The sequence below is a fragment of the Gossypium hirsutum genome, chromosome A04 (assembly GCF_007990345.1).
Source record: "Gossypium hirsutum isolate 1008001.06 chromosome A04, Gossypium_hirsutum_v2.1, whole genome shotgun sequence".
Classification (NCBI taxonomy): Eukaryota; Viridiplantae; Streptophyta; class Magnoliopsida; order Malvales; family Malvaceae; genus Gossypium; species Gossypium hirsutum.
In genome coordinates, this window is record NC_053427.1 from 19,827,948 (window position 1) to 19,841,356 (window position 13,409).

Sequence of the window (13,409 nt, forward strand, 5' to 3'; positions counted from 1 at the left end):
ATGCTACCAATGATTTTTAATAACTCAACTTAATTATTTCAACAAAAAATATAATCTGTTGTCAATTTTTTTTTTTAAAAATAACACATAAAATTTTACCCATATTTTAGTAGCCAATTTGGAAATTAGGCCAAAACCTAAAGTTTTTATTAACAGATTGAATGAAAATAAACAAAGGGAGACCAAATATGTAATAACAAAATAAGCACTTGGGTTTGAAATCCAAAGGATAATGCAAATTTTTGACACAGATGCTGTACACTGCGAGAGCATAAAAAATAAGATGAATCACACAAGAGATAAGCCAAGGTATGTATCTCAGTTTATCTAATTATAGAGCCATTTCCTAAGTTGCCTATGAATTAATCAAATATATGTCAAAATAGTAAAGCTATTGAAATTTGGATACATTTATTCCTATAGAATTTTTTATGCTGATTCCAGAGTCGATGTTGCGGAGTACCTTAGAAAAGCCAAATTGATGTATCCTTCTTTTCATATCCTTCTAACCACTTCTGCTGCACACTCACCCAAGTGTACCCGTCTGAAGCACCACCGGATCCCTGCCAACATAAATGTAATCATTTTACAACAAAATTGTGTTAAGCAATCTTCATCAAGAAATTAACAGATTAAAGCTCCTGTTGTTTGACGCGATAGCTATTCAAAACTTATAGCAAAAGTATCAATCAAACAGAATCTAGGATTTAAAAGTTCTTACCTTCGCATTTATTTTAGTAGTGGTCACACAACAACATCGCTCATCACCTACAAGAATTAGCAAGGCAATCAAAGGTGGGAAATCATTGCCAATCACGCCAACATTGAATAATACTGAGTGGCTCTTAGGAGCTTGCCTAGTATAAAGGTAGAGGCATATAGCACATGTTCTAAAACATTATACATGCTTGCACATGTTCATAATACTGTTTTCTTTTCTTTCTTTTTTTTCCAAATGGAGATACAATGTGAGCATGCTTGCGAAATAAAGGTGCCTGCGGAATCAAATACAATGATAAACTACTTTTATAAAGAAAACACTCTCACCAGATAACTCCCACTTATCGAACTTCACTAGCCATGTGTTCAAGCCAATTGGTGCGGACAATACACGATCCACCCAGACTCGGAACTGTTTACCCGTTTGGTCTCCATAGCACCCTTTCATTGCGTATATGCATTCATGAAGAGTTTTCTCAACACCGGTTGGAAAGACAAAAGTAGCAGTGGGATCCTGAAGGAAAATAACATAAAATCTAAGCACAGTACTAATTAGTAAGAACAAACGAATCAAAATTAGATTTTATTCACATAAAAGGAGGAAAACAGTGTTTTCCTGGCAGAAATGCTTGGTCAGGAAAATAATCTCTATACTTGTTTGTTAAAATTCAACAGGACTTGTTAGATCTGTGGTTAGCCACAAGCTTGTCCATAAACTGATCGGCATGCATTCCAATTTGTAGATACACACCCGTAACAAATTGTAATCTTTGGCTGATTGTGAACTTGTTTTCATTTTATTATCTTATGATCACATTATGTTCTAGATGCATAACATTGCAGAAGAATAGATCCAACTGCTTTTACCTATTTGTTTTGCTAGTTACCTAGCATGCATACCCAACAGTCCTACAAGTTTTGTTACCTGCTGTGCCCTGGCTTTGTCAGTAATGGAGTGCTGTAGGTTGGTCACATTTTGCACAACAAAATGATGGAAGAGACAATGACATAAAGAATTCATCTCAAAAACCATATGGAAAAATGTAACGAGGGAATGTATTAAAAAGATCTGATTCACTAATATACCCCTATATACCATAAAGCTAATTCATCCTGTTCAGAGAAGGGTTTCAAATCATGCAGGTATTATGATTCAAATTTGTAATGTGTAAAGAGTTCAGATTAAAATAAGAAACAGAAGCCAATGATGCACCAAATTAAAATAAACAAATGCAAGACATGGTCTAGCTTTCAGACTAGAATTAATTAGAAGATGCTGATAAGTAACATGATTGTTGTCTTGTTTTTTTCCTTTCCCTAATAATTAGAAGAATGTTGGATGTTGCCCAATTCTGATGAACTGATAAGTACCATGACAAAACATACCAATGAAAGAAAAGGAAGGGGAGTAACATACACAAGAAGCTTTCAGACTTGCTATATAAGTCTCGCAGTTGGCAGCCTCCCCTCGCCTCCATCGCTCATAGAACAAGTAAAATTTCACTACTTCATAACCTGGATTGACACGGTCTAGCTTACATTCCACAAAATCAGCAACATCTCTTGGAGAAGTGTTTGAACCAAGATTAAAATGTCCAATGGCTTCTATGATTCCAGCTGCACACCTTTCTTTTGCATGGATTATATTAGGATTACCTTTTGCATTTTCAGCATGCCATTGCAACAATTCTTCTTGGGCATTGCTGACCTGAAGAGGGGAAGATTAATAGACCACAAATAGCAACAAAGAACTGCAATTCTAAAGGGCTAGTAACTCTGAATTATTTAAAAAGCTGAAGACTACCAACCATGACTCCATACACATCTGGAATGCTGAAGAGTTCAGCGTCATTTCCGGAATCACCGCAAGCAAGAGTATTAACAGGTAGTGTTCCCTCAGTCTTCAACTTATTTAGTAAATATGAGAGGGCCTGTCCTTTGCCAGCACCTTGTGGTAATACATCCAAATCCATTCCCCCACTATAAATTAGTTTAACATCCAACTGGCACAGAATAAGACAAAAGTTAATGGTAGCAAAACAACTTCCAGTGAATAAGAAACAACTAAGCAAGCAAGATGAAGAAGAAATGAATACCAATGTATTGTAGTCCGGTGTACATCTTTCTATGTATATTTACTTGGGAAAAGTGCATATGATTGGATGCATAACATGCTTGGTAGTAAGTTGAATCTTACCCCTCGCTTTTCCAAACGGCTAGAAAGTTCCTTCATCACTACTTGGGCCTTAGTCTTATCAACGTAAAAGCTAACCTTGTGTGGTCGCTGCTCTGTTTCTGCCTGCATGATCCAACATGCTTGAATTCATCAAATATATCATGACCAAGGACTAAATATCCTGTTATATTGAAGATGCTCAACAGAATAACACTAAAACCTAGATATAAGGTTGCAGTTAATAATATATATTACGTAGACCTGAAGAGTGAGATCAGGAAACTTGCTGGTTTCTTCAATGACTATGTTCCTATCCCATTTCTGATTCAGAATTTTAACCCAGCCATCATCAGGCAGCATCGAGCTGCCATATGTTATCTCGGTTCCCACTGACATAATAGTTATATCGGGAGTTAGCATGGGTTTCTCTTTCCTCAGCTGTTTGTAGAGTGTAGGTGACCTCCCAGTGGAAAAAACCAGCAGAGAGTCATGACGATAATTCGATTCCCAAAGGGCATTAAACCTAAGTAAAGACAAGTTCTCGGGATCATGATGATCAACCTGGAAAAGAAAAAGATCATCAAATCCAATTAAGCAACTGTAGCAAAAACATTTCCGAACATGAAAGCAAGACAAAAGCATACCATCGTATGATCAAGATCAGATACTATCATGAGACGTGCGGCCTTAGTAATCCGATCCATGACTATTGTACCGATTAAAATCCTATAGCGTGAAAGGAATTACTCAGTGTAAATTAAAAAAAAAAACATGAAATTCTACTGAACTGAGTCAGGATTGTGTTGAAGAAACTACTTAAGATTATTGACAAATGCCATAAAAAATGAGATAATTTAATTTCGCATCATTTAATAACAACATTATTAAGAGTAACAAAAATCCAAATCAATCAAAAATCAACAAATGCCATAAAATATGAAAAAAAAAATCTAGTACCAGAAAGAAACTGAGAATATTTATTGAAAGTACACTGAAAGAAAGAAATTAATCTAGTACCAGAAAGAAACTGAGAATATTTATTGAAACTACACTGAAAGAAAGAAATTAACATGTGAAAAGCTTCAATTAAATTAAAAGAAAATCAATCTACGCAATTTAAGAGCACACAGAATAATGAAAAAAACCTGAAATCAGAGATTGTAAAAAGGAAAATCAAAATTGATAAAGTACCTTGATCGACCAAATCGAAGCTTCTGAAAATTTCACCTGCGATCGCATGAAAATTACGACTCAATTGAAAATCATATACAATGAAAAAAGAAGAAAATGAAGCGAAAACTAAAAGGAGTGAAGTTACCTAAGTGGAAAAAGAAAAGGAGAAGTGGAGAAGAAGATAAAGATTTGGTGGCCTTGGAATATTAGCGGAGATTAGGAGATATGAGGATGAGATGATAAATGGAATTGGATCCAAATTCGTTGGCGCCTCCTCATCTGTCTACTCTATCAGTGTAGAGAGCCTTTTTACCGGATTATTAGGGGCCCACTATCATGGGTGTGTCATCACCAGGAATTTCATCTAATTTTTTATATACCTGAAAATATGCATCTTATTAGGCATATTCCTCATTTTTTTTTCTTCACTTAAAATTAAAATAATTGATTGAATCGATCTAGTTTAATTAATTAATTAGAGATTAAATTTAATTCAATTAGAAGTTAATTAATAATTATTTAAAATTTTAATTATCAATTAATTTAGTTCGAAATTAAATAATTAATTAAATTAACTGAAATAAATAATATATATTATATAATAATTTTTATATTAGTAATGTATTTTTGAATTATTATTTATATATTAATTGAAATAAATAATATATATTATATATAATTTTTTTTGAACTATTAGAAAAAATGAATATTAGCAATGTATTATTTTTTTATGTATTTTATATTTTTTTAATCAATAGATAAAAATATATAAACTCTGATTAATTCGGTTAAATCGAAATATTTTAATTCAACTAATGTATTTGAAAAAAATTCGATTCGATTAACGGTTAAAGATATTTACATTTTGGGTAATTTGATTAATAGTAATTCTATTTGGTTAACAACCGAACTGACCATTTAAACACCCCTATTACAAGGTGCTCATATTTATAAATTTTTTTGAATTTTGAAATTATTTTCATTCCAAATACTCAATTTTATTAAAAATTTAATATCCCTATAAATAAAGTGAATTTCAATGATGAAAATCAAAATGTTTATATTTGGATCACTTCGAGTCCCCTTATCAATTAAACCTGATAAAAATACAATAAAAGTCCCTACATAAAGAGTCAAATTGTATTTTACTTTTTTCTACTCAAAAGAATAAATTAATCTTTGTATAGTATATTAAAGAAAAAAACAGTCTTTTAAAAAATTTATTCTTTTTTTAAACCCTAAAAACTTTTGTCTTCTTTTCTCCAAAACACCTTCAGGCGGGTTATTGCTTGCTTTTTTTTTCCCTCCCACCAACTATTTTTTTTTCTTCTTCTCATTCACTCCATATGTCTTTTTTTTTTTAGTTTGCAGATCTATTTCATGAATATCTTTATTGTCTTCACAGGTTATGGATAGATGACGATGCCTGTCGAACTCCACCAATCACCTGTAATTTTTTTTGTTGGAAAGTGGATGGCTCTTCGGTCAGTTTCTTAATTTTTTTCTATTTTGAAAATATTTCAAAATAATGAATGATTTCACGAGTTGATTTGGACTCGTGTTGTGTTAAGTTTTATATTTTTTTTCCATTATTTAATAAGTCTTTAGTTTTAAAATCTTAATTTTACAAGTGATTTTAGGGATGGTTTTGTTGTCGTCCTCTATAGTTTGGTGAATGCTCAATTCTTTTGTCGATTTTTGTTCGCCGCTTTGGACCATCCAGGGTTGATTTTCTTAAGTGCTTGCAATAACTACAGATATGTCATGCTTGAATTGTGACAAAACCAATTGTCTCTAAAACATTTACTGTGTTGATAGAGTTTGTCCTTCCCTATCTATGACGAGTGTTTATTTTTTTTCCCTTCAATTGTATGATTCCATTCATTCTTTCAAAAAAATTTATTCATTTTTCCTATTAAAAATTAATTCATGTATATTAGTACAAGATATACGTGACATGTCACATGTCTCTGTTTAGTTATTCTATTAATCATGCAGGTTTTTAATAGTACAAATGGATGAAATTTTTAATAGCGAAAGACCAATTTACTCTTTAATCTAAGGTACAGAGACTTAATTATCTATTTCTTAAGTAGAATAAGTAAAATACAATTCAACTCTTAGTAGAAAAATTTCCATGGTAATTTCACCATCAAATGATAAATTGTAATTTGAGAGTAAATAAATATATGAGATTTGTTAGATGTGAAAACAAGAAGACGCAAGTTGTTGCATGATGGTAAAAAGGGTTGAAATAACCAATGAGTTTGCTTGTTCCTGCAATGGTCCAATCGAGGACGAGTAAAATTGAACCAAGTGGTCCGTTTTTCTACAACAAAAATTTTTAAGAACATTACAGAACAACTCTTCAAAGAAGAGGGAAACCTACGAACCACGCCATTAACTTAGGTCCAAATAATATGGGTTCCTATAAGCTTTGACTTCTCTGCCATGGGGGCGCTCCATGTCAACAAGCCAATCTTCGCCAGCAAAATGTTACATGCCATTTTTTCTGCATAACCTCCTGAGAATCTAGATATGCTGGCCTTGCTAGTAGGCAAGATATGGTAGCAAGAAGGAAGTACCCTATGATTGAGTCGACCTTAGGCCAGCAAGATCACTACGGGACACAACATCGAGCATGCTACAGTTTCTAAACAGAGCTGCTAAACAGCTTATGTTGAACATGGCTACCAAGTCCCTGTCAGTTTAGATGAAACATCATGCAAGTCATTGACATAAATGGCTAAAACATGGATTTGATGACATTAGATGCTAGCAGCATAGTTTAAGGTTATACCGTGTATTCCTTCTTTTTTTTTATCTTTTTCTTTTTCAGACGAGGGCAAATGAATGGACTGATGAATGAATGACTTAACCTGGAAGAAATTGAGGGTCAAAATGAGTAAAGAGATCTCAGCTTGGGTGTAAATGTTGGATAAGAGTATATATCTGGTATGAGTATGTTTAAATTTTTCAAAGTTTTTGCATGTATTTGGAGGGCTTTTTTAGGGTCATGTCTCTACACCCATTTCCAGATATGCATCAGACATAGGTGTCTAAGACGGGTACTTCAAGAAAAAGAAAAAGTCAAGAGTAGCATAGCTCAGTATAGTGAACTGAAAAGTGCTAACAAGATTCAGATAAGGGAATTACTACCCAACTTATGATAGTTTCAGTAGGGATTACCAAAAGGTCTGAGGTTCAAATCAAAATTGTAGTCTAAAGAACCATGGAATAAGCAGTCTTACTGTAGCAAGATGATGTATCAATGCTTAAATGTTTTGTGCTTTCCGGTTAAACCTGTGTCTTGCATCATAGCTACAAACTCACTATAGTCGATACGTCCATCCTGAAGAGAAGAAATCATGATAATCGATGTATGTAAAATGAACATACATCTTTAACCAACATAATATTTGAAGTGAAAATGGAAGTTAAAAAGTCAGCTTGTAAATTCTTTACGTTATCCTGGTCAACTTCACGTATTACATCTTCCAAGTGAACATCTTGCAAGCCAAACTGCTCACAGGCCTGTTGGAGCTCATCTGGAGTAATGTAGCCACTTCCATCTTTGTCAAAGTAGTTGAAAGCTGCAAACAGATGATCCTCTTTCTGGATCTTGTTTAGATGAAGCATGGCCGCTATGAACTCGCTATAGTCTATAGTACCACTGTTATCAATGTCTGCCTGCAGTATTTAAGAGAATAACTATACCAAATCAGCAACAATGTTATGGCCTGGGTGCCTGGTTGGCCATTCTTACGCCATGCATATACTGGTCAATCTCGCATTTAAGATGATGACCGGACAATGTAGTTTCAAATGTAGCAAAAACTTATTATTCAAAAAAACTGCAGCTACTCTCCTAGTTCTTGATTCTTATCTATGCTAATAGTTTAGTAATCGAGTGTTTCCAGTCAGGAAAAGCATTGGAAACACCTAAAACTATCCACCTCATGCATCTTTAACATTGGACCTGTTCAGTGGCAAAAACAGGGGGCTTGCAGGGACCGGCTCCCCCTAAAATAGAAAATTTTCCATTTAGGCCCCTTTATAATTTATAAAATTTTAAATTAGTAACGGTAAAATTGCACTTTGGCCCCCCAAAAATGATAAAAATTTAATTTAATCCTTTAAAGTTTATAAAGATATAGCTATTAAAATGATGAAATTACATTTTTACTATCGTACAAATATAAAATTTAATTCTGACCCACAAAAATATTTTCTAGCTTCACCCCTAGACCTATTAATGCCCCCTGCGAGCACTTAATACTAAAACAAGAAAAGCCAGAATCATAATACACTACAGCAAGGCAGAGATTTGTTCGGTATAAAGAGGCTTACAGCTTGCATTAACCCATTAATCTCAGAATCCTTGAGCTTAGAACCAACTTTTTCCAAACCAATTTTCAGTTCCTCAAGAGTGATATTCCCACTGTTATCTGCATCTATCATCTTAAACATTTCTTTCAGGCCTGCAATTTCCTCTTCTGATAGGCTATCAGCAATGACCTAAATATAAACAAAACTTCTAATAAGAAATATATATAAGGATGCCATGGCCCGCAAAAAAAAAAATCACAACTTGTTAGTTGCTGCAGCTGCCTGATATAATGGCTGCATTAAGCATCTAATTTGATAAAGATTCTTACTCTTTATCATTAAGAAGTTGCTTAGCCCATCCAACATGTTTCATTCATGCATGTTATTGGGGAAAAACACAATTCAATTTGAAAATTCTTCCACACTACTATGAACTTCAGAGAGTTGAGATGAATCTGGGTACTAACTCTGATGGCAATTTTCTTCAGCTTATTCATTGCAGAAAATTGCTTCAAACGCGATAGGACAGCTGAATCAAGAGGTTTATCAGGAGCAATGCCATCCTCCTGAACCCAAGGGTGACCTGCCAAGAAACAGGAAGTTAAGTAATCCTTTACAATATATTTCTGCACCATTAGAAGAAGTACAGAAAATAAATTTTCTCGATAACTGAAATGCTTAAAACGGTAAAGAGACAGGGAACGCATTACATCTGTCTTGAATTCTTTTGAACAATGATAAAATGCTTTCACATGGAGAAAATAATTGGAGAAGTAGAAGTATTAGTTATGATAAACTTTTCATTTTGTTTGACAATACAAGGCAAGTGATAAATCCAACAATTTAAAGTTCTTGGTTGATGTTGCAGAAAGGAAACACCGACCAAAACAAGAATGGCGATTCTTCTTCTTGCATTTAAGTAACTGAAATAAAACTGTTCACTGTCATCCAGATTCCTTGATTTTCAGAATATAGTTAGTGCCAGTTGTCACAAAGATGTTCACTCAAAGAAGGGATATAAACCTATGTTGCTACGACTCCTCATTTTTCTTGAAGTATTTGCGTACAGCACCCTGTGTCCAATGCATTTCAGGACATAGGAGAGATGTCCCTCCAAGGACCCTCCAAAAACATGGAAAAGAAAAAATTAAGCATACCATGTAGGACACATACATGAGTTCCAACAACATAGCAATAAACTTTTTTGAAATCTGCAAAATATATAAGGGCAGAAACCAAGTGAAGAAAAAACTCATAAATGTGTGACAAGGTAGTCTACAGGTTAACAGGTCTCTTCTGCAAAACATATGTACACCAAGATTTGATGGAATGATTCCCTGATGACTAACTGGATTGTGGTTTTCAATCATCAGTTCGTAATCTCAAATTGTTTAGAATAATCACTATCCAATTTCTCAAAATTAATCCTGAAACGATCAAATCAGACATTTGCAGCCACATCCAGTGCAGGCTAAGATCAACTTTTCTCCAAGACTCCAACTTCTCTAATGATTGCTTTGAAGCCTAGCATCTTGAATCTCAGGTTACAAAATTCCCTGCTTTCCTCTGCCAACTCCAGTGGGTATAAAAAGGAATTGTTGGAAAATGGTATTCATGCAGGTCATATCATATAGATGGAAAGAAGCAGCCACAAAGGACAAATTAATTATGCATTGAGGTGAGGAACGAGATAAAAGCAAAGCCTATATTTCTACTTGTATTTAACAGAGTAGATTAATGTAAAGCATACAATATCACTCTTTTTGTCATTCTCCTTCAATATTAGGTCATAATTTACAACTGCCAACAAAGTAAAGTACGTAGTTTTAAAGATAAAACAGACAAATTATTTTCTTATATGTAAGGCACTAGTTTCTAAGATCCTCACATCTAGGTAGTTCTTAAAAGATCATTCACTAAATGAACACTTATTCTTCCATCTCCATAACAAAATTCTACATGAAATTAGATTGACTGCATGACAACTTGTATTTCATTAAATGTATTCCTTTTTGGCCAAATCAAAACTGTTTCTAAAGGTATATCCAATGTAACTCTCCACTATGTGATGCTGCAAAGGATCATTCAATTGAAATAGACAGAATAGCTTCAAGGCTTCCCAGATAAAATAATATTCAAGTTGACCATTTGTGCTAAATAACAGTACGTTTTAGAGAAAGGGAGATTTATGCATACTCACAAAGAACTTCATGGGCTGTCAACCGCCTTTTAGGGTCCTTTATAAGCATTCGTCGTACCAAGTCCTTTGCACTGTTAGAGATACTAGGCCATGGCTCTGATGTAAAGTCGAGTTCACCTCTCATAACCTGCTCAAATATCCCTTGCTCCGTTTCTGATAGAAAAATTAACATCCGTACCAAATAAATCAGATGTAAGTCAACCGTGCCTGGAAGCATTTACTGATGCTTCAAACCATTGAAGCAACAAGTAGCAAAACACTCACCATCCCAGAATGGGGGACTCCACAAAGTAAAATATAAATGATCACTCCAGCACTCCAAACATCACATTCTGGACCATAGTGCTTCTGCAACACTTCTGGAGCCACATAATATGGACTTCCAACCACATCATTGAATATTTCACCTAGAGGAAAAGGGATTAGTTCCCAGATAACAGAGTAAATTGACATAATAAAATTTAGTAAAATCCTTTATAAAGATGAATGACTCCATGTAAATGAAGGCAATGATCAGACTGTGATTTGGCTAGATATGACCACACTCTAAAGATGAGCAATAGCCAAGAAGGGTGATGAAGACATTGCACTAACTCCTATCTCCCAACCCCACCCTCTTTTTTCTTCCCCTCTTTGCTTTCTTTGCAAGGTCAATGTAATGTGCATTCAAACATAGTCAGGTAGCCTGTGACGGGTAGAGTCTCCATAAGGATTCCCAATACTGCTCTACCTCACATGGATCTAAAACTATTTTATGTAAAATACTTTCCATAACAGCACATGGTGATTATAAGAACTTCGTATGCTTCTCTGTAGTAACTAAGAATTTACTAACAGAATAAATATAATGGAATTTGTGATTTTTAATCTGAGAGAAAACAAAAACCAGTGAGACAGTTAGCACAGTATCAGCTGCGTAAGGTTTCTCAAGGGATTACAGGACATTTTATTCTAGCAATTGAAGATTCTCGTTTACTTTTGCTTGAGAGAGAAATTTTGTGCTCACGGTCGCTAGGATGAATGATAATATATAATATAAAACTAAAAAGTAGGAACCTGTGCTCTCAATAGTTTCATAAATAAAATGAAAATTATGTCAACTGACAAAATTTGGTCCAACTGTCCAAGAAGATAACAAAATGTTCACTCAAGCATTTATCTACTGGCCAAAAACATTACCTTTAGCAAGAGTTAACTACTTTCATGGCAGCAAAGTGGACAAAAAAAAAAGATCAAATGTTTCCATCAGAGACATTTTAATTAAAAGTTGCTAATTGTAGTCAAACTACAAGACTGTCAAGAATGAACGAAAAGAAGAAGTTACAACATGGGTAATACCTGGCTTAAAGAACATTGAAAGCCCAAAATCAATTGCTTTAAGTGGGGCGTCCTCATCCTTGTTAATGAACAGGAAATTTTCGGGCTTGAGGTCACGATGCATAACACCAAGAGAATGACATGCTTGAACAACACCAACCATTACCCTAGCAAGCGCAGCTGCCTTTCTCTCGGTATAATGCCCTCTCTGAATGATTCTATCAAAAAGCTCCCCACCAGCACAAAACTCCATAACAAGATAAATAGCCACAGCATCTTCGTAAGCACCTATGATTTGTATCACATTAGGGTGACCTGCGAGATGGTGCATTATATGAACCTCCCTTCTAACATCCTCCAAATCATCAGTTGAGGTCAGCTTCCTCTTGGCAATGGATTTGCAGGCGAACTCTTTCGCAGTGCTTTTTTCAACACAGAAAAACGTTGTTCCGAATTGTCCTTGACCTAACTTACGCCCCAAGCTATATAGCTCCTTCATATTCCCGGTTTTCCTTCCAAGCACTGACTCCAGTTCCGTGCTTGTCAACCTCTTCAAATTGTTTGGCTTTTGACCCGAAGCCTTATTGGCATTGTTCCCTTCCTTATTCTTGGGCTCCGCATTGGGGATCTTGACGGGTACAGGGGCAGTGTTCTCAGTTGCAGCGGAATCTTGACAATCATCCGAGCCCTTGGATTTATTAGATTCGTCGGAACCTTTGTTGCTGTTATCTTCATTAGCCGCCGGCAATTGGTCCTGAATAGGCGGCCTTTGCCGCCAAACCGCCTGTGTGACAGATTGGAAGAATCCATTCCCACCAAGATTACTTGGCCCAGCGCATGCGTTCCCCATCAAAATTTCCCAAATTCTTAGGTCCTCATCATAATCATCAACTCTCTCTTCTCAATTCCAACATCAATATGGGTCCTTGATAATTCCATTAAAGAGCAAATAAAAATCGAAAGAATTCAATCTGTGAGAAGAGATCAAAGGCCTAGAACAGACCCCCCAAGTCCAGCCCTTTTTCTGGTCCAAACAGCCTCTTCTAGGTAAATCCACCACAAAATCCAAACTAATAGATCAGGAATCCTGAATTATGTCATCAATTCGATGGGGGAAGCAAAGCTTTAGGATTTGTTCCAAATCTAAAAAAATCCCAAAAACGAAATTTAGACAGATATTGGGAAAAATTATTTCCGGGAAGATGAAGAAAATAGGTAATGGAAGCTATGAGAAGTTTACAAAGAGATCAATTTGCTTTGAATTTCGTCTCTTTTCAAAGAATATGCAGGAGAGTTCCACATCCAAGTTATTTGGTGAAGGAACAGAAAAATAAAATGATTGCTAAAATTTCATAATTACATCAAAAAAATTATTAATTAGAATTAACATAAAAGAAAAGGGTGTTTTCCATTTTCCATGAATTGGGTTACAGTTTCATTGCATGCATTGCAGTTCCTAGGATTCACACGTCATCATATGCACCTCAGTTCCCC

General features: G+C 34.9%; 2 protein-coding genes across 3 annotated transcripts; both read right to left on the reverse strand.

The window, feature by feature from the left end:
• Window positions 1-191: 191 nt before the first annotated feature.
• On the reverse strand, window positions 192-4,390 carry LOC107893582 (sucrose-phosphatase 2). 2 transcript variants are annotated; one of them, XM_041111325.1, is made up of 10 exons: window positions 4,215-4,390; window positions 4,088-4,123; window positions 3,541-3,622; window positions 3,158-3,457; window positions 2,918-3,019; window positions 2,529-2,723; window positions 2,138-2,428; window positions 1,048-1,234; window positions 722-768; window positions 192-563 (listed from the first exon to the last, which is right to left on the reverse strand). In XM_041111325.1, exons 3-10 carry the CDS (start codon window positions 3,598-3,600, stop codon window positions 465-467), a joined length of 1,281 nt encoding a protein of 426 aa, XP_040967259.1. In that variant the 5' UTR covers window positions 3,601-3,622; window positions 4,088-4,123; window positions 4,215-4,390; the 3' UTR covers window positions 192-464. The 2 variants fall into 2 exon arrangements, with proteins under 2 accessions (XP_040967259.1, XP_040967260.1); XM_041111326.1 differs by lacking the exon at window positions 4,088-4,123 and having other exon boundaries at window positions 4,215-4,357.
• A 1,928-nt stretch (window positions 4,391-6,318) lies between these two features.
• Window positions 6,319-13,355, reverse strand: LOC107948518 (calcium-dependent protein kinase 20). The gene is given in 9 exon segments (XM_041111327.1): window positions 6,319-6,770; window positions 7,321-7,421; window positions 7,535-7,759; window positions 8,420-8,587; window positions 8,866-8,981; window positions 10,599-10,751; window positions 10,863-10,880; window positions 10,883-11,005; window positions 11,937-13,355. Coding segments are annotated over 8 exon segments (1,716 nt in total). The 5' UTR covers window positions 12,766-13,355; the 3' UTR covers window positions 6,319-6,770; window positions 7,321-7,337.
• Between the last annotated feature and the right edge of the window lie 54 nt (window positions 13,356-13,409).

What these genes read in the sequence shown, in the direction of transcription:
- LOC107893582 (XM_041111325.1), bottom strand. Translation starts at nt 3,600, where the DNA reads ATGGATCGGATTACTAAGGCCGCACGTCTCATGATAGTATCTGATCTT. An exon ending in CTGATCTTGATCATACGATG is followed by an intron (nt 3,458 to 3,540) that starts GTATGCTTTTGT and finishes TTTCTTTTCCAG; the next exon opens with GTTGATCATCATGATCCCGA. An exon ending in CGATAAGTGGGAGTTATCTG is followed by an intron (nt 769 to 1,047) that starts GTGAGAGTGTTT and finishes TAATTCTTGTAG; the next exon opens with GTGATGAGCGATGTTGTTGT.